At 44.6% G+C, this 21,928-nt stretch overlaps 1 protein-coding gene across 1 annotated transcript in view; it reads right to left on the reverse strand.

The window, feature by feature from the left end:
- The window catches only part of LOC139368345 (agrin-like), a 445,616-nt gene that overhangs the window by 147,534 nt on the left and 276,154 nt on the right, over positions 1-21,928 (reverse strand). Inside the window, exons 5-7 of the mRNA XM_071107109.1 lie at positions 18,512-18,736; positions 16,831-17,055; positions 11,594-11,800 (exon numbers count right to left, since the gene is read on the reverse strand). Coding sequence (XP_070963210.1) covers positions 11,594-11,800; positions 16,831-17,055; positions 18,512-18,736 — 657 coding nt within the window. The remainder of the gene's footprint in view (positions 1-11,593; positions 11,801-16,830; positions 17,056-18,511; positions 18,737-21,928) is intronic.

The following is a 21,928-nucleotide window of genomic DNA, read 5'->3' on the forward strand; positions in this document are numbered from 1 at the left end:
GCCATGCGAGGGAGGCTCATTGACATGTCTTGCGGGTGGGGGCATAACGCGGCATGTCGGCCGTTAGGGAGAAAGATTATAAGCCAGGGGAAGAGGATGTGAGGATGCATTTGATCCGCGGCTTCCCAGCGAGCGCGAGGGAGTGCTGTCATTACCCTGATTATTATGGGATTAGACTAGCATCTCAAAAGGCGCTCCGTTTAAGAAATCACTGCCGTTTCATTTTGAAAGCACAGGTGCATTTAATACTCTTAATATTCCCCTCCCCTGGGCCTCAGCCTTGCACTCTTGGTTCAATCATCAACAGATAGCAGAAGGCAATTTACCTATGTGGCGCTATCTTGCCCATGGAATACCAGTGACGTCATCTCCAGGTGTTAGGGAGAGAGGCAATATGTAGCAGTTTGATAGATAGCATCATGTCTAAAATCTCAGGATTGTGGTGGCTTCCCAGCTCACCATTGTGTTGGGGTGTAGTTTGACTGCAATGTAGAGGGTCCGTCTCTTCACAGGACAAGAAAGGCAACCTTGATTCGGCACTTAAAGAAAAAGGGAACAGCAAAACAACAAGATAAGGGCCTGGCTGATACTGGGGTGAGGAGGAGCATTGCCCACTGGCAACCATAATTTAACAAATCTAAACTGATCATGTGCAAGGATGAGCGAGGAGACAAGGCTCTCAGTTTTTGTAATTGGAATGTTGCGGCTTAAGCAGTGGAACACTGCTATTGATTTCTGTGTTGCGGGAACGCCGGTGGTTCGAAAGAGCTGCGAAATTGGCATGTAAATATGTAAGTAGTGGAACTGTGCCTAATTTTGCCAGGCTTCAGAAAAAGCTATTCTGCCTGATATTTCTTTTCTCACTGTGTGTATGTAGCGCTGGAAACAGAGGGCAATCGACACACACACTCATGGCCTTCAAATGGATTCACCGACCCATTTCCCAAGGCCCGGCTCCCTAACATGCAACTGCAGTCTCAGATAACGCTTTTGTCCCTGGTTCTCTTTGTTTCTACACCAAAAAATAAGATGAAAAGAATCCAAAAAGCTCTTTATTCTTTAATGCGCAATCCTTCTGGAGGCACATTTTTTTTATTCCAGATTTATTAAATAGAAGAAGCAAAACTCCCACAGTTCTCGGTGAAATAATCTTAGTGAGGAGAGAGAGTGTAAGATTAGAGACTTTGAGAAACGTCCAGCAGCCCTTATACCCGGTTTTGGTAATTGAGATGGCTTACATATTCTCAGTCTGGGAAAAAAATCTTAAGGAACTGAAAGCGTCTTTTCTTCTTCAGAAACAGTGAGGGAGACTTGGAAACGGCAGCCTGCCATCACGGAGGCCTGGGTAGTGATGGTGGCTGTGCTGTGCTGTTCAAGGACTGGAGCTTTCGCAGTCATATGCCTCAGGAGAGCAGGACATATACTGGGAGGCTGCAGTAGTCAGTCACATACAAGCATCAAATGCACACATACTATTTAATGTCCCCTCTGTGTTTATCAGATGAAAGAGACAAGACAATGGTGTGTGTGTAAGATCCAGAGTGCCACAAATCTAATCAAAGAAGTGAGAGAAAAAGGTGTGCTGTGGAGAGATGGCTGTAAGTGAGTGCATCGCCGCAGGAGTGGTCTTGGAGATGAGTAACTCTCCTCTGATCAATAATTCTGCTCCTAGCTGATGTAAAGAAACCCCAGTGGATTCTCTACGGAAGGACAATGTGTCTGTCTCAGAAGTGGCGACTTGGGAGTCTGAATTCTGCCTCCGCTTTGTGCCCTTCTCCCACCAGTCTAGGCCATGCTCCCTCCCTTCACTCCCCTGCTTTCCCTTTTCCTTTTAATTAGTCTGATATTTTATAGTTGCCATCCCCAAGATTAAAACCTGGGGGATTAAAACTCTTGTCAGAAGAAATGGGCTTCTGGGGTGCTGCTGGTATGCAGCACTATGGATTGCTTTAGAGAACCATTACTGCCACTGGCCTACCCACTGACAGACGTTCTGCTACATGTATACCCCCCCCACAACCACAAATGTTCCGCTGCCCGTCTTTCCCCAAGAGAGGCGTTGCCTCTTCCCTTCTCTCACTAAACTGTCACATTAGTCAAGATTTAGAGGCGAGCTGAATGCACTCGGCGGGCGTTCTGTATATAAGCCAGGAGAGATGGAGTGTCATGTTCTTAACCGTGTTTGCGTGGGTAATGTATGCGGTTCAACGCTGTACATATGGATGTAAAAGCAGGGAGATTATATTTTTGTGGTCGAGCATCTCCTTACTCATGCATATGTAGATTGGAATCTTCCTTGCTCCCTGGTCCATTTCAGGATTACTCCCAACGTGACGATAAGAATCAGAGAAAACACCTCCCCATGCTGTCAGTAGCCAATCGGGTGAGGGAGAGGCGGGTGTCAGTGCCACCATTGTAGAGAAGCAGCCAAATGGGAAGCGCCCTTACTCAGTTTTGTCGGTGCTGTAAGGGGTAGGGGGGGGGGGGGGGTGCCACCGGTGTCTCGCTAGCAGTGAAAACATTTATGGAACATATTAAAATAGGTGCCAGAACGGGAGAGAAAAGGCTAAATATTAGCATATAGTGAAAGGAAGGCCCGCGGGCCCTGTTTCCCTGCTACGGAGCACTTATCACAGAGTAATGGCTGCAAGGGGAGAAAAACAAACACCTTAGTCCTCCACTTGCTTTTTAAAACCCCAAACACGCTTTATCTACGACACAGATGAAGTGAAATACAGCGAAACAGAGGGTGAGAGAGAGGGGGTGGGAGAAGAGGGGGAAATAAAAAGAGTGAAATATAGAAAAAGCGACAGTAAATGAGGACAGAGAAAGACAACAATGAGGGAACACATACAATGGTTCTTCCTTTGAAAGTTGTGTCGTACTGCAGCACAGCTTGCGGGTTGCCGCAGAATTCTATTTCATGTTATTGAAGTGTCAGCCATTGTTGCCATTCTATTCCAAGAAAAACGAAAAAACGAAACCCTCAGGATTTCCGTAAGGAAAATATGGCGCTGTACAATGGAACCGGTTGGGAGTAGGCTACTAAGTGACAGCGAGTGAAAAGCAAAATAATCCTAACATTTCCACACCCTAATTGTAGTCTAACCAATACCCAAACGGAGATTCAGTGAAAATAAAAATCTCACTGATTTATCAAGACCAGGCCCCATGCTTGTCTCAGAGCAGCGTGAAACGGTGCTGAAATAGTTGACCACACGCAGGTTGGCTATTGCTCCAAATCCTATCATAACAATTGAATGACTTTGGGTGTTCCAGTAAAGAACCACGTGTTGCCTTCATTAGCCTACTTTATTCCACTATTTCTGTCATTCAGTGATATTTATTCCCATGGTAATTTGTTTTGGATCCATCCAGATATGGTTAGAAAACAATGCATTGTCCTGCTGATAGCCCATCAAGGGTGGGCTATCACAGTGCTATTCGCCTGTGTTACGCTGAATGCGAAAGCCCAGGAAAATAAACAGGTACCAGGGCCGGCCCTCCCATTAGACAAGATTAGACGGCCACCTGTACAACATTCTTTAGCACCATGACCAGGATCTCTATTCATTTAAGTGAGCAGATTAGGGCTTTCAGGTGGAATGGAAAATTGCGTGTGAATTCATAAACCATGTGCCATGGAATCGTTACATCGAAAATCTCTTCCCAACTATTTTGCGATCTATATGGCACAGGTGTCAATTTTCTGGTCTTTAAATGAAACTGGTATATATTTTTATTTATCACAATTTTCCGACAGACAAGTTTCTTACTTTTCCCCCCTTCCACTTGATAAAGGTTCCAATTGATACATTTTTATCAATTAGTACATTTGAGTTTAACCACAATATTTGTTGTATTATTTGTTCTGTATTTTCTGGTGGTTTAAACTGAAACTTTCTATGGCTTGTTTAAAAAATAACAATATTTTGGAGATGATTTTGTTTTTCAAATAACCGAAAGTCAGCGGTTATAATCTGAATAAAGGGAAAAAGGCCATTCTTGAACATGGGGTGAGACATTCTTACTAATTTGTAAATAAAGGCAGTTTGTTATTTGGAATTGTTTATTTCTGTTTTTAGAGGGAGAGAAACCAAAAGCCCACCGTGCCTATTTTTGGAAAATCGTCAGTCCACATGTCAAGTGAAATTCCCCCATTGAATTTATCCAAGTTCTCTCTTAACTCCAGGACCACCAACAGTTGTTTGTTGTTGTTGCCTGATGCAGTACTCTAGTGCCAGAGAAGAAGCTGAAAACACCTCCATTAGTTTACGAAAAGTAAATTTGTGCCACAGATTAGACTACCAAAAGGTCAGCGTTCTAAGTCCCACTTGTGAAGGTGTGATGCAATGACAGAATGACACCATCTACCACTAACTGTTGCAGCATAAGCTCATAACTCTTAAAGGAAGAACCACTGTACAAAGATGAGCTCCTCCATCTCATGACATGTATATGTACAGAGGAGAGAGGAGAGGGGGAGGAGAGGAAGGAAGGTAAAGCAGGCCACCAAACAGCAGATGGGCATCATTGGCATGGTGGTCCACACAGAGGGCACACAACACATACATTGTGAGAGAGGAAGAGGAGGGAGGGAGGGAAGGAAGGAAGGAAGGCAGGCAGGCAGGCAGATAGGCAGGAAGGAAGGAAGGAAGGAAGGAAGGAAGGAAGGAAGGAAGGAAGGAAGGAAGGAAGGAAGGAAGGAAGGAAGGAAGGAAGGAAGGAAGGGTGCAACAGACAGGGTAAGGGGAGGGGTGTCTCACCAAAGCAGAACCCTGCTATACCCATAAGGCCTGGTGACTGCTGCAACTATGCCACTACTGAAACATACAAACACACACACCCTCATCACCACTCACACACACTTCAGTCCGCTATGGGCCACGTTAAATATAATCCCTAGTACCCCTGCCATACCGTCAGACTCCCAGAGCAACTACACTAATTAGATTCATTACCAAACATCACTGAAGGTCCTCGCTGGGTTTAATAGCTACTCAGTCTATTATTGTTGACTAGTGTCGTCGCATGGCGGAGATGCTAATCAAATCAACATGCAAATTGTAAATATTCACCGGAGAGGCTTGTGTATATGCCATTTAGCAGACACTTTTTATCCAAAGCGAATTACAGTCATGTGTGCATACAGGGTGTCACCGTAGGCACACTTTTCTCCCCAGTTCTCCTCCTTCCCCGAAGCTCTTTGTCAATGACAATGTCTCTCTGGCTGAGTGATTCTCTGTTAACCTCTGGGAGGAGAGTGCGTGTGTGAATGTGCACACACACACACACACACACACACACACACACACACACACACACGCACACACACACACATATGCATGTACACGTACACAGACACAAGCAATGAGCCAATATTGCACCGCTCTCAAACAGTATTCAAACCAATTATCTAACCATCTAACTAAGTACTTCACTGTCTTTCTGTGTGTGTCTGTCTGTGATCCGCTGTACCATCTAATGTGTCCCTGTCTCGCAGCAGTAAAAGCTTTCTTTGAGCGCTCTGGGTTAAGGCAGACAGATCTTAAGCCCCTTGGACTTTTTTCATCTGAGCATCTGGGGAATGCTATGAACTGGCCACTCACAATCCACCGCCATTCATCTTTAAAGTGGCTATCTCATGAGAGACTGACCTCGGACACATTCCCGTGGAAGACCATATGGGCTTATATATCAAACAGGGCAGCATTGTCTTTTTCAGCTTATAAGATGGTTGTGTCCAGTGTTTCTCAAATTGTTTACGGCACTGACCAAATTTCAGGTCTTGAACGTTGTGAAAATGTTGTGCAACTCCCAGCGCACGTTTACTGTGAACACTGAGGCTGTACCTGCTTTAAGTTACAGGTTTACTGTGAACACTGAGGCTGTACCTGCTTTAAGTTACAGTTTTACTGTGAACACTGAGGCTGTACCTGCTTTAAGTTACAGTTTTACTGTGAATACTGAGGCTGTACCTGCTTTAAGTTACAGTTTTACTGTGAATACTAAGGCTGTATCTGCTTTAAGTTACAGTTTTAATGTGAACACTGAGGCTCTACCTGCTTTAAGTTACAGTTTTACTGTGAACACTAAGGCTGTACCTGCTTTAAGTTACAGTTTTACTGTGAACACTGAGGCTGTACCTGCTTTAAGTTACAGTTTTACTGTGAATACTGAGGCTGTATCTGCTTTAAGTTACAGTTTTACTGTGAACACCGAGGCTGTACCTGCTTTAAGTTACTGTTTTACTGTGAACACTGAGGCTGTACCTGCTTTAAGTTACAGTTTTACTGTGAACACTGAGGCTGTACCCGCTTTAAGTTACAGTTTTACTGTGAACACTGAGGCTGTACCCGCTTTAAGTTACAGTTTTACTGTGAACACTGAGGCTGTACCCGCTTTAAGTTACAGTTTTACTGTGAACACTGAGGCTGTACCCACTTTAAGTTACAGTTTTACTGTGAACACTGAGGCTGTACCCGCTTTAAGTTACAGTTTTACTGTGAACACTAAGGCTGTACCCGCTTTAAGTTACAGTTTTACTGTGAACACTAAGGCTGTACCTGCATTAAGTTACAGTTTTACTGTGAACACTGAGGCTGTACCTGCTTTAAGTTACAGTTTTACTGTGAACACTGAGACTGTACCTGCTTTAAGTTACAGTTTTACTGTGAACACTGAGGCTGTACCTACTTTAAGTTACAGTTTTTACAGTGGCCAAGTAGGCTACTGTGGCTATGTGATCATAATGTAGGCCTACCAGAGTGGCCTACCATCAAAAACAATGGAGAAAATGCATCCCATAACATTTAACATGTAAATAGCTGTTCTATCATTCAGCCTAAAGTAGTAGTGTGGTGTTCAATGTAGGCCTACATTCCATGAGACTTTTGAAAAAAAAAAAAACAGTGCTTTACATTAACCTGTTTATCCACTTGTCCTTCAGACAAGGAGGTGACTGAAAACATTGTTGGGGTGTTTGGTGCAAGAAACCGCTTTACAAAATAAAATTAATTAATTATGCTACTCTCTGCTACTTAGCTTATTCAAGCCTGTCTCAAAATTCAACACTGCCCCTTTAAGACAAAGCTCTTTACCTGACTAGCTTTTCAAAGATGTCTAGAAATGTAGATGTGTTGTGCTCTTGCAGGAAGCAATCACTCTCCTATTGCTGACTTCAAATTATCTATAACCGGGCTAATAACTCACTAACTAGCAAAAGACTATAAACAAAACGAATAAGTGGCTACATGCAGCTCTTGCTTTGATCTCAAAACAAACGCATCTACACACGACCACAGCTGTACACAGTCCAGTTCAAAGTAAATGGCACAGATCCATATATGTCTATTTGCATATAGGCCTACTGCAGCTGTGATTGGAAGTTTGTTTCGGTATGCTGCTTTGAAAGTGGCAAATATTGTGTTGATTCGATCACAATTGCCACATTAAAGGGACACGTTAATAGTGTTAACAGGAGAAACTCAACAAAGTTGCGTTAGGTTCAATCTCGTGTGTCTCTCCGTGGGCTGATATTTCTTCTGCGCTTTGCCCAGCAGTCCCAGGGGAGCAGCGCAACGGTCTCGGGCTACTGCTTGCAGCACAAGCAGCTTAGACAGAACATTGGTTGTGTCCATATGATTAGGGAAGTTTGTGGCCCCCTCATGGGGGACAAGTGGCCCTTGAGGGATACAAAGAGTGAAAGGGCGGATGCCAGTAAAATTAGGGGGGTTGTCACCTCACTCACGATTAGGTGTCATATATGGAAATATTTTCAGCCCTCCATACGGCTTGTGGCGTGACTGATCGATAAACTAGCGCCAGCTCGCGGCCAATAAGAGAGGAGTGTGTGTGGGTTTGGGCTAGTGACAGCCATGGCACCCCATCATCCCAGTTTTTCGCTCTCCAACCATCCCACGGTCGACGCTCTTAGAGCTTTCGGGAAGTGACAAAAGGCCGGCCAGTGAAAGGCAGCAGACGATGGAGACTGAACCACTTCAGGCTTATTGGGGTGCATGTAGAAGACTGTACACACACCAGGAATGCCAGAACAGCAGCTGGATGGGAGGACTATAGATGAAAAAGGACAGCAGGGACCTTCACTTCTGCACTGTGTGTGTGTACTTGTACAGTAAGTGATTTTAAGTATATTTTAGACTGCCATTGAAGTTAGCAGGGGACTGGTTCCCAGAGGTGGCATGTGGTTTGGCCCAGTAAGGATGACTCAAGCTCCTTTGTGGAGTGTGTGTGTTGTGGTTAAGATGGAAGTACAATGGCTGCCACGGTCACAGTGATGAGAAATAGTGTGTCCTTTGCTGCATGCCGCGTGGCACAGCTGTAACTGTAACCTGTCCTCTGACTGTGCTATTGATCGCTTTGTGACAAGGAGGCCATTTAGACACAGACACTGTCACATACAAAACAGCTGCGCACACACACACACAAACACACACACACACACACACACACAAACACACACACACACACACACACACACACACACACACACACACACACACGCACACACACACCCACACAAAGAAGCCTACACACACAAAACCTAACATACACACACACACACCTTCTCACACATACTCCCCCCACAACTAAGCCAACAGCCTCGGCACCTCACTCCTCTCCTTTTGATGTTGAATTATATCTGAAATGAGATTTAAATCTAAATCTCATCATGTCGTCAAGCAAATATGCAAATGTCAATAGAAACGCATTGAAAAATGTACTGTAATTCGCGACCGGCTACAATACGGCGAAAAGAACGGTGACCGTTTACTTTGTCAGAAATAATTAAATAATAATAATACAAAAAACATAAGCACCGCAGACATTTCACATGTTAATTTATGCGTGACAAAAAGACAGAAGAGATGAGAAAAAACTATGCTAATGAGTTGCACCATGATACTGTGAAGCTTCAACGTCACCTCGCCAAGTACAACTTAGTATTCAGATAACCAACCAGAGTGAGATAGAGATAGAGATAGAGATAGAGAACCACAACTGTGGCCGCGCATTTAGCTTGTCTATCGAACACAGACACTCTACATCAGGGGTAGGCTATCTATACCCTGTGAGAACCACGGTGGGTGCAGGTTTTTACTCTGGCCAAGCAGTAACACACCCATCATTCTACAAAATCAACTCTTCGTAGTTTTCGATCAAGGCTTTGATTTGCTGAATCGGGTGTGTTACTGCTTGGCAGGAGCAAAAGCCTGCATCTGTGCCGGATGGCCTTCACAGCGGTATAGTTTGCCCACCACTAATCTAATTCTACATCGACCCTAGTCAATTGATTATATGAAGAAGTTGAGAGACCTAGTCAGCAGGCACTTACAGTGGGGAGAACAAGTATTTGATACCGTGCCAATTTTGCAGGTTTTCCTACTTACAAAGCATGTAGAGGTCTGTAATTTTATCATAGGTACACTTCAACTGTGAGAGGCGGAATCTAAAACAAAAATCCAGAAAATCACATTGTATGATTTTTAAGTAATTAATTTGCATTTTATTGCATGACATAAGTATTTGATACATCAGAAAAGCAGAACTTAACATTTGGTACAGAAACCTTTGTTTGCAATTACAGAGATCATACGTTTCCTGTAGTTCTAGACCAGGTTTTCACACACTGTAGCAGGGATTTTGGCGCACTCCTCCATACAGACCTTCTCCAGATCCTTCAGGTTTTGGGGCTGTCGCTGGGCAATATGGACTTTCAGCTCCCTCCAAAGATTTTCTATTGGGCTCAGGTCTGGAGACTGGCTAGGCCACTCCAGGACCTTGAGATGCTTCTTACGGAGCCACTCATTAGTTGCCCTGGCTGTGTGTTTCGGGTCGTTGTCATGCTGGAAGACCCAGCCACGGCCCATCTTCAATGCTCTTACTGAGGGAAGGAGGTTGTTGGCCAAGATCTCACGATACATGGCCCCATCCATCCTCCCCTCAATACGGTGCAGTCGTCCTGTCCCCTTTGCAGAAAAGCATCCCCCAAAGAATGATGTTTCCACCTCCATGCTTCACGGTTGGGATGGTGTTCTTGGGGTTGTACTCATCCTTCTTCTTCCTCCAAACACGGTGAGTGGAGTTTAAACCAAAAAGCTCTATTTTTGTCTAATCAGACCACATGACCTTCTCCCATTCCTCCTCTGGATCATTCAGATGTTCATTGGCAAACTTCAGACGGGCCTGGACATGCTCTGACTTGAGCAGGGGGACCTTGTGTGCGCTGCAGGATTTTAATCCATGACGGCGTAGTGTGTTACTAATGGTTTTCCTTGAGACTGTGGTCCCAGCTCTCTTCAGGTCATTGACCAGGTCCTGCCGTGTAGTTCTGGGCTGATCCCTCACCGTCCTCATGATCATTGATGCCCCGTGAGGTGAGATCTTGCATGGAGCCCCAGACCCAGGGTGATTGACCGTCATCTTGAACTTCTTCCATTTTCTAATAATTGCGCCAACAGTTGTTGCCTTCTCACCAAGCTGCCTGCCTATTGTCCTGTAGCCCACCCCAGCCTTGTGCAGGTATACCATTTTATCCCTGATGTCCTTACACAGCTCTCTGGTCTTGGCCACTGTGGAGAGGTTGGAGTCTGTTTGATTGAGTGTGTGGACAGGTGTCTTTTATGCAGGTAACGAGTTCAAACAGGCGCAGTTAATACAGGTAATGAGTGGAGAACAGGAGGGCTTCTTAAAGAAAAACTAACAGGTCTGTGAGAGCCAGAATTCTTACTGGTTGGTAGGTGATCAAATACTTATGTCATGCAATAAAATGCAAATTAATTACTTAAAAATCATACAATGTGATTTTCTGCATTTTTGTTTTAGATTCCGTCTCTCACAGTTGAAGTGTACCTATGATAAAAATTACAGACCTCTACATGCTTTGTAAGTAGGAAAACCTGCAAAATCGTGTTATAGAGAGAGAGTGTGAGAACGGGAAAAGAAAAAGAAAGAGAAAAGAGAAAGAGGAAGAGAAAGGAGAAAGACAACCACCCCTGTTTAGTCCAATTGGAGGAGAGTCTCTGACCCCCCAAGTGGTCAGTGTCCACCAGAGGTCAAAGGTTGAACTCTACCCTGCTGAAGTGAGGGGTGTGTCCCGAACAGCGGCAGATGTCACACGGACAAATACAGACAGACGCACTGAAATAGAAAGAATACCTGCTTAAAATGGAAGCCGCACAGACAAAAAAGAGACCGACGGAGACAGACATGCAAGACAAAACTTAGTGTTGTGAAGAGAGAGAGAGAAACCATTGAAGTGGAAGACTGGCACTACCGGGGAGGTAGAAGGACATGAACGAAACATGAAGGCTGTTGTGTTTCATGTGTCACGTGATGGCGGAGCGTGACGGGCATGAGGTAGATGGGGGATGAAGGGAAACGTGGTGGTCATAGTAACTTCCTGTCTTTCGCTTTTTCAACTCCCCTCCCACCGCAAACTACTGACAAGTCAAGAGACAGACAGAACAAACACACATACAGTACGTACACAGGACAGGAGGAGCCAATCAGAGGGAGACAGAAAGACCAGAGGCTTCTCCCCTTTACCCCCCTCCTAGAGGACCTGACTCACCACACGGGCCTTGCTGCTTGACGGGGATGTGGGCTTTAGCCAGGCACTCGGCCCGTCGCCGCTCACAGTCGTTGACGTAGCTGCGTCCATCTTTGCCGCACAGCGGCTTGTAGGTCCCGTCGCACTGGATAGGCTCGCAGGAGCAGCGCACGCCTAGACGTTCCACCTGGCACACGCCATTGAACTTGCACTCCACCTTGCACATCTCTGCAAAATGGACGAGGGACATGGTTGTTTCTTGTTTTTAATGTTTAATTTTCCTCTGTAAAGCATGTTGAGACGTTGTAATAATGGACTTAAAATAAAATGTGACTTGAAATGTGATGCAGCAAATCAGTTGATGAATCGAGGCAATCTTAGAGAAGGTTGAGGCGCATTCAGAGCTTCAAATTCATTATGTTCTCCATCACTGGATCAAATGTGTACATGAATTCAATTCCTCTCTTTCTCTTTCCTGTAAAGTGGTCATGCTATACTGGAACCTAATTACGGAGCTGCCTTCTCTGGGAGTCGAACATTAGAGGGATGATGTCATTGATCTACATTCCAAATGAAATAACTGTTGAAATACATTTTCTTTTTAGAAAACTAAAAAGTATTATGCCTATCCATTTCACTTCAGTAAAAGACAGATAGAGAATGGGTTCCTGTTAACTTGATCGAGAACTAAATAAATTCACAGGAACACACAGTGCTAGGCTTCTACTGAGAAGTTGAAGTCCCATATGTATCCACATAATAGCGGTCTTTATCTGTACTCAAGCTTGACTACAAAATATTGCTGACAAAAGAGAGTCGGTGTGTTGCAGGGCAGAAACTGAGAATTATTTGAAGCACAAAACCACAGTTGTGTGTAGTAGAGTGCATCACACCATGAGCCTATGTCTTTAACTCCATGGGAGGTCTCAGATGTGTGGAGGTGAGAGCAGAAAAGCTACAAACACGGTGGTCTACTGAAGCCCCTATCACACAACAGGAACATTGGATTACTCCAGATCGGTGTCATCTATGATGATGATGGCGCCGGAGGAGATGGCTGACGTTTAACGGGCTATTGTGTGTGTTTTTTGGGATTATTTGTAATTTATTTTGTACATAATGTTTCTGCCACCCTCTCTTAAGACCGAAAGAGCTTCTGGATATCAAGACAGTGATTACTCACCTCGAACTGGATGAAGATTTTTTCTTTAACGAGTCGGACGCAAAGGATTTAGTTCAGATAATCAACAAGGCCCAAATCCCTGTCATTCACATGAAGAAGAGATGGAGATTGCCTTGAAAGGATCTGACAGCGAGTGTGTAATCTACCTTTACCATCAGTCCTATTAGCCAATGTGCAATCATTGGATAATAAAATGGATGAGCTTCGATCAAGACTATCCTACCAACGGGACATTAAAAACTGTAATATCTTATGTTTCACCGAGTCATGGCTTAACGACGACATGGATGTCATACAACTGGCTGGGTTTTCGGTCCATCAGCAAGACAGAACAGCTGCCTCCGGTAAGACAAGGGGTAGCGGTACGTGTCTATTTGTAAACAACAGCTGGTGCACGAAATCTAAAATTAAGGAAGTCTCAAGGTTTTGCTTGCCTGAGGTAGAGTATCTCATGATAAGCTGTTGACCACACTTTTTACCTGTCTATTTACCACCACAAACTGATCCTGGCACTAAGATGGCTCTCAACGAGCTGTATAAGGCCATAAGCAAACAGGAAAATGCTCATCCAGAGGCAGCGCTCCTAGTGGCCGGGGACTTAAATGCAGGGAAACTTAAATACATTTTTACATAATTTCTACCAGCATGTTACATGTGCAACCAGAGGGGAAAAAATTCTAGACCATCTTTACTCCACTCACAGAGACGCCTACAAAGCTTTCCCTCACCACCCCATTTGGCAAATTCTATCCTCCTGCTTACAAGCAAAAACTACAGCAGGAAGTACCGCTCAATAAGGAAGTGGTCAGATGACGCAGATTCTAAGCTACAGGAGTGTTTTGCTAGCACAGACTGGAATATGTTCTGGGATTATTCAGATGGCATTGAGATGGCACATCAGTCACTGGCTTCATCAATAAGTGCATTGATGACATCATCCCCACAGTGACGGTACGTACCCCCAGCCAGAAGCCATAGATTACAGGTAACATCTGCCTGTAATCTGCCTGGGCTAAAGAGTAGAGCTGGCGCTTCAAGGAGCGAGACACTAACCCGGATGTTGATAAGAAATCCCGCTATGCCATCCGACAAACCATCAAACAGGCAAAGCGTCAATACATGACTAAGATTGAATCGCACTACACCGGCTCCGATGCTCGTCGGATGTTGCAGGGCATGCAAACTATTACGGACTGCAAAAGGAAGCACAGTGACATGAGCATACCAGACGAGCTAAATAACCTCTATGCTCGCTTCAAGGAAAGAAACACTGAAGCATGCATGAGTGCATCAGCTGTTCCGGACGACTGTGTGATCACACTCTCCAAAGCCGATGTGAGTAAGAGCTTTAAACAGGTCAACATTCACAAGGCCACAGGGCCAGACGGATAACCAGGACGTGTACTCCGAGCATGCGCTGACAAACTGGCAAGTGTCTTCACATTTTCAACCTATCCCTGACCGAGTCTGTAATACCAACATGTTTCAAGCAGACCACTATAGTTCCTGTACCCAAGAACACCAGGCTAACCTGCCTAAATGACTACGGACCCGTATCACTCACGTCTGTACCCATGAAGTGCTTTGAAAGGCTGGTCATGGCTCACATCAACACCATTATCCCAGAAACCTTAGACCCACTCCAATTTGTATACCGCCCCAACAGATCCACAGATGATGCAATCACTATTGCACTCCACGTTGCCCTTTCCCACCTGGACAAAAGGAACACCTACACGAGAATACTATTCGTTGACTACAGCTCAGCGTTCAACACCATAATGCTCTCAAAGCTCATTACTAAGCTAAGGACCCTGGGACTAAACACCTCCCTCTGCACCTGGATCTTGGACTTCCTGATGAGCCACCCCCCAGGTGGTAAGGGTAGGTAACAACACATCTGCCACGTTGATCCTCAACACGGGGCCCCTCAGGGGTGCATGCTCAGTCTGCTCCTCTACTCCCTGTTCACCCATGACTGTATGGCCAAGCACGACTCCAACTACACATCAGTAGAAGGCCTGATCACTGACAACGATGAGACAGCCTATAGGGAGGAGGTCAGAGACCTGGCAGTGTGGTGCCAGGACAACAAACTCTGCCTAAATGTGATCAAGACAAAGAAGATGATTGTGGACTACAGGAAAAGGAGGACAGAGCACACCGCCATTCTCATCGACGGGGCTGTAGTGGAGCGGGTTGAGCGCTTCAGGTTCCTTGGTGTCCACATCACCAACAAACTATCATAGTCCAAACACAGCAAGACAGTCGTGAAAAAGGTCACGACAATGCCTATTCCCCCTCAGGAAACTCAGGAAAATATTTGGCATGGGTCCTCAGATCCTCAAAAAGTTTAACAGCCACACCATTAAAACCTCTTTATCCTACCCCCTCCTTTTTCGAACATTCTGTTAAAAATCGCGCAACTTTTCAGCGTCCTGCTACTCATGCCAGGAATATAGTATATGCATATGATTAGTACGTGTGGATAGAAAACACTCTGAAGTTTCGAAAACTGGTTAAATCACGGCTGTGACTATAACAGAGCGTGTGTTTCATCGAAAAGCGCAAGAAAAACTGCTCACTGAAATCTGAAAAAAGTATCCATGCGCCCCTTTCATGGATTATTTAAAGGAAACCAAATTTAATATGGAGACGGATGCAATTCATACAGCTTCCACACGATGTCGCCAAAAACGTCATTTTCATTGACAAAAATCCATTGAGGCATTACGAATAGATCATTGATTCCATCCAGCCTACCTCAATCGATTTTGGAAGATTGAAAAATGGACACTGTTTTCTTTTGTAGCTGCTATTGAATACAGATCGCCCAGTGATCAATTTGATCGCTTATTAACGTTTACAAATACCTAAAGTTGGGTTATAAAAATAGGTTGAAGTTTTTTGTCAAAGAATATAGGCAACTAAACATGACGTTGCGTCTTGGAAGAGAGCTTTTTTCGTGATGCAGACAGGCCATACAAATGGATATTTTTGGCATTCATGGACGGATTTAATCGGGAAAAAGACCAATTTGTGATGTTTATGGGACATATAGGAGTGCCAACAAAGAATATCATCAAAGGTAATGAATGTTTTATATTTTATTTCTGCGTTTTGGGTAGCACCGGCTACCGCAAAATCTGTTGTTTACGTGTCGTGCTGGTATTTTGGAAATCTGACTTGTTGGCTAGATTCACAACGAGTGTAGCTTTAATTCAATACCCTACATGTCTATTTTAATGAACGTTTGAGTTTTAACAAGTACATTTAGCATTTAGCGTAGCGCATTTGCATTTCCAGGTGCCTACTTGAGACGCAGACGTCTCAAGTAGGACCAAGAAGTTAAGAGCATCCTGACTAGTTGCCTGTTATGGCAACTGCTCAGCCTCCGACCGCAAGGCACTACAGAGGGTAGTGGGTACGGCCCAGTACATCACTGGGACCAAGCTTCCTGCCATCCAGGACTTCAATACCAGGCGGTGTCAGAAGAAAGTCCTAAAAATTGGTAAAGACTCCAGCCAGCCTAGTCATAGACTGTTCTCCTTGCTACCGCACGGCAAGTGGTACCGGAGCGCCAAGTCTAGGTACAAAAGGCTCAACAGCTTCTACACCCAAGCCATAAGACTCCTGAACAGCTAATCAAATAGCTACCCGGACGATAACCTCTGCCCCCACATATTGACTTTGTACCAGTACCCCCTGTGTAAAGCCCTACTAGTGTTATTTTATTGTTGCTCCTTAATTAAAAAAAAAAAAAATTTTACAGTTTATTTTGGTAAATACTTTCTTAACATTTATTTTTCTTAAAACTGCATTGTTGGTTAAGGGATTGTAAGTAAACATTTCATTGTTATATTTGGCATGTGACAAATAAAATTGGATTTTGTAAACCTGACTGTGCAGTAAACCTGACAGTGCAGAAGGCCCAGAAAAGCCTTTGTGAGCTCTTATCAAGCAAACCATCTGGTGTCATGCATGTAACACAACACAGCCCGTAAAGAACATGGTAAGTTATCTATCGGTCAAGGCAGTGCAGTTTGTGTGTGCGTGCATGAACGTGCTGGCTCACCTTGTTTCTTGCAGCGGCCCGGGTGGATCTTCCTGAGTTCAATGCCCTTCTGCATGCCCGTCCTCGTCATATGGCACTCGCTCTCGTACGTCTGGCTGTCACTGGCGCACAGTGGCTCATTGACAGGTGGGCACGACTCCGGGGGGGCAAAGGTCAGGGGCTGGCGGGTACGTGGCTCCACCCGGCACGCCACATTCAGACTGTTCTCGCTGTCTTTGCAGGGGTCTATAAACAGGGGAGAGAAAGAGGTTAGTGGTAGGACATGGTTATCCATCACCAGGGATATGCTGGAGATAGGCCTGCTATCAACACGGGCTGCCCTGGAAAGACAAAGTGGAAAGCCAAGAAGCCCATGGATCTAAGAGGATGACAGGCTGGCAGCTGGCGCTGGTGGCCATATCAACTGTAATCATAATAGAACTGGGGAGATGCTTAGTGAAATAGAAGCTGTTTGCCTGCTCAACTTCTTCTCATCTCTCTACACAGTCTTGTATAGAGCAAGGGGACACAAAGGATTTATGTACCTCTGCACCGCATTAAAACACTGCCCAAGCTGCGAGCAATTCATTCGAAACACCACCGAGGAAAATGAGACCAAAAGGACGGAGAGAGAGAGAAAGGGAAAGAGAGGGAAAGCGAGAGAAAAGGCCCTGGCTCGAGAAACAAAGAGCGATAACAGGAACACAAAAGTGACAATGGTAGCTTGACTTCCACAGCCCGGGCGGGGCAGGCAGGACAACAACAGGGCCAATGCCAGCAACACATTGCCAAGGTCAGGGATTGTAGGGATTGTGTATATTAGCACATTGGAATTGCTAACACAGGAGTATATAAAGACCATTACCAACTCTGTTTTTTTTTTTCAATAATACCTGACGCCAGAAATGCAATGATGCAACACAAGCCCAGCTATTATCCCATTTGCAAAAACCATTATCTCCCATTAACAAACCAGAACGGCTTCCAGGATTCCTACACTCCGCAGTCGAGCCCCCACACACCCCCGATGAGGCAATTAGACATACAGACAGTGGAGGTGCTGGCTAGCCTAGCCCCAGCTGTATATATAAAGCATCACCATGTGTCTGACGCTGGCGAGCCAGTTGAGACAGCCAAAGCTTGGACAGAATCGCTCAGGAAGATTTAGGGGCCCACTGGGCCAGCTCTCCTGAGAACCCAGGCCTCCCCCTAGGGGTAAGGCAACATGGAGCCTGGTCTCACCGGCTTTGAATGGATATATATTCGAGCCGTCCTCTGGGGGCCTGAGACTCCATCCACTTCCATTTTGTAGTCACTCAGGGTCTCACTTTTGGGGACGCTAGTTTGTCTGGTTAGCTCTATCTGGCTCTTTCTCTCGGCGCAAATGTCTCGAAGTCAGACGTCCTCAGGAGAAAACTACCAAAACAAACAGCGGGTGACACAAAACAACTCTCAAAATGGCTAGCTCTAAAAACAAGTGGCTTTGTTTGTCGACAGTGAATAATCCACACAGCTGGAAGAGTGGGCATGAAGAAAAAAAAGCTATGAATTTGAAAAGTAGTCACATGATGTCAGAGAAATACAATGAAACTCCAGTGGGATGTGAAGAGAGAGCGAAATAAAAAAATAAGCAAAAAATAACAAAAGAAAGGAGGGAGAGGGAGGGAGGGAGGGTAGAGGAGAAGTATATGAGGGGACTCACTGCAGTATCCCTGGTGCTGCAGGCGGAAGTTCTTCTGGGTGTGGCAGGCTTGCTTGTAGAGCTCGCACTCGTTGCGGTAGTCTTGGCCGTCACTGCCACACACCACCTGCTCGGGCTTACCGTCGCAGCTCAGCGGGCACATGCACTTGGCCGACAAGGAGTCCAATGACTGGATGCAGGTGCTGCCGTAGCTGCAGGACACCTCACTGCACGGGTCCTCCAGGGCTGCAGGGAGGGAGAAGACAGAGGTACTCTAGGGATTAGGGTTTGTGTGTGTGTGTGTGTGTGTGTGTGGGTGGGCGGGTTCTTCTACCTTTGTGCGGACCTAAAATCCCCAAAAGTCCCCGTAAGGATAGTTAAACAAGGAAAACTCTCCCTAGTAGGGACATTTCTCACATCCCGATGAGGACAAAGGCTAGGGTTATGAGTTAGGTTTAGGATTGCGGGTTAAAGTTAGGGTTATGGGAAGGGTTAGGTTTAGGTTTAGGGAAAATAGGATTTTGAATGGAAGATAATTTTAGGTCCCCATGAGGATAGAACAACATGTGTGTGTGTGTGTGTATATATGTGCTTGAGGGTGGGGGGAGTGTTGTGTATGGGTTATGCAGGGACTCTTGACTCTACTATCACAATTAGCCATCATCACGTCAACCCTGATGGTCTTTTGACTGAAACATTGGTTGAAGATCCATTGAAAACACTTTGGAGAATCCAAGAAGGCCAGGGAGCTACAGTGTCTACCATAAGTAGCACAACAATGTAAGCAAGTTCCACAGAGGTTTAAATACACGATGTACACATACTACCTTTTCACATCAGCGTGTCAGCCTTTATGTGTGCAGATGGAAAAAGTGCAATGGATGGTTTACTCTGGGCTGAAGAACTACTTGACAGCCCTGACTAAGGATTCCCAGACGGTCATAGATGGCTGGCTGTACAAACAACTTACATTAATTTGCTGTCGGCCAATTGAAGGAGATTTTGCATTCACAATACAATCTGAATTGCTATGCTTTAGCGTGCTCTTCTTCTGGCAGCCGAGGGGAGCCCCTGAATGTGTACTTTTCTGAAAAGAAGAAAGCAGTATTTCCCGATAGAGAACTTTGTTTCCAGCAACTTAATAAACACCACTGCCACTCCGGAGTGACTCATTCTGCCGATGTGAGTGGGTGGAACTTCTAATTTAGCGGACGTCTGGGACCGACGGAGGTATTTTGGTATCTCATGTTCTCGACAAAGTAGCGCCATCAGATTAAGATCCCCGATACATATTTATGACAGGCATTAAAACAAACACTCTCTATGAGCACGAAGCACCAGGGAAGTGGGGTTCCTCTGACAAGAGCAGGGACTCTCATTTTGTATGCACTGCCACTTTTGGAATACTGTTTATCCGTGTCCAATATCCCTATTTTGTAGCAATGCTTTGTCTATGAATTTCACTTCAGGGACGGATGCTACGATATAGTAATCCACGAACCTTCAGCGTACCCTTTCTTGTTTTACACCCCCCCCCCCCTATCGCCAATTAAAGAAAGTCTTATTCCTCCACTTCAGGCGATGTTTGTCTCAGAAGACTGTGCTCCACTTCTTTCGGTGGATCTTGGGGGTCGACTCTCGTCGCCTTAATGAGAGTCTAGGATCTGGGAGAGGGAAGGAGAGTGCTTTTTTTCTGTGCCGTCGGATCAAAGTCTCACACATATCCCTCACATCTTGACATATTTTTTTCTCTTTCTACCTCTCTCGTCTTCAAATTGTTTCTAGACATGGCGGAGTGGTGTCGCTAACGAATGTGTCTTTGTTTCAGTTCGAATTCGACGTGTTGCTGCAAATGGAGCTGGCCAACTGGTGACAGTTATTACCTACCAGAGTATGTGTGCGGGCGGAGGCCGTAATTGATTTTGGCCCAATAGGACTGGCATATTCCCACGTTCAAGGAGCTTTCCATTTTGATTTGGTTATTTTGCCAAACAACCTTTAGGCATACTTACAGGAACAAATCAAATAAAAACAACTTTATCCCATTTTATATGAGATTCTCCAACATTGGCTTTGATTAAATGTCCAATATCCTCGCCCACGTGGACATTCTGTAAAAGTAATATATATGGGCAATTATTTGATGGTCCAACCACATTCTGTCCCCTATCAACACTTTTTAAAGTTTTGGTTCCAGACAGAATGACATAAGAAAGTAGTCAAGACGACTAACTTGATTGAGCATCCTCCTTGTATATCTCACTAGGTCAGGATATTTAAGCTTCCATACATCCACTAGTTCCAATATATCTATGTCATTCGTGATTTTCTTAAGTGCATGTGCGTGATAGTTTGTAGTGTGATTTCCTTTATGGTCCATAGAGGTATTTTAAAGAGTATTATAATCTCCCACCATAATAATAGAGTCGTGGATTGCTTGTAGGGTTGATCAATTATTACATACACTACCATTCAAAAGTTTGGGGACATTTAGAGATGTCCTTGTTTTTGAAAAAAAAGCACATTTTTGTCCATTAAAATAACATCAAATTGATCAGAAATAGAGTGTAGACGTTAATTTTGTAAATGACTATTGTAGCTGGAAACGGCAGATTTTTAATGGAATATCTACATAGGCGTACAGAGGCCCATTATCAGCAACCATCATCACCTTCTAGGCAGAGTTCCTCTGTCCAGTGTCTGTGTTCTTTTGCACATCTTAATCTTTTATTTTTATTGGTCAATCTGAAATATGTATTTTTCTTTGCAACTCTGCCTAGAAGGCCAGCATCCCAGAGTCGCCTCTTCACTATTGACGTTGAGACTGGTGTTTTGCCGGTACTATTTAATGAAGATGCCAGTTTTTGCCCCCATTGTCCTTTTTCCACACAACTTCATCAAAATGTTTGAATGAGTTTCCTGTAAACAATAGATATTATATTCCTTCGCTTTTAGCCAGGTAAATACTGATCGTCTTTTCTTATTATCTGCTAAGCCATTACAATTGTAACTGGCTATACTTATTTCACCATTTACCCTAATGCGATACAAGTTTCAAATATATTTATCATAATATATGTTTGTCAACTCACCATTAAAAAGTACCATAGTGATTGAGTGTCCATTTCACTACACCATGATATTTGCATTGCTACTAAGTAAACCCTCTAATTGTTCCCCACTATTCCACCGGCTAAAACCCTTCCCCATCCCAAGTTGGGTTGTCATCCCAGTGACCAGCAGACCACCCCCATCCCCCCGAATCCCAGGGCCCCCGAAAGACCGGGACTCATCCTTCGAAAAGAGCACACAATACCACCCACAGAACAGACTCAGATAATTGCCTAAAGCATTTCCATCGCTCTCACCTCAATTTGCATTATATATAGCTTGTAAAAAATATATATACAGTACCAGTCAAAAGTTGACACACATACT

This window comes from Oncorhynchus clarkii, chromosome 16 (genome assembly GCF_045791955.1).
Source record: "Oncorhynchus clarkii lewisi isolate Uvic-CL-2024 chromosome 16, UVic_Ocla_1.0, whole genome shotgun sequence".
NCBI classification, from domain to species: domain Eukaryota; kingdom Metazoa; phylum Chordata; class Actinopteri; order Salmoniformes; family Salmonidae; genus Oncorhynchus; species Oncorhynchus clarkii.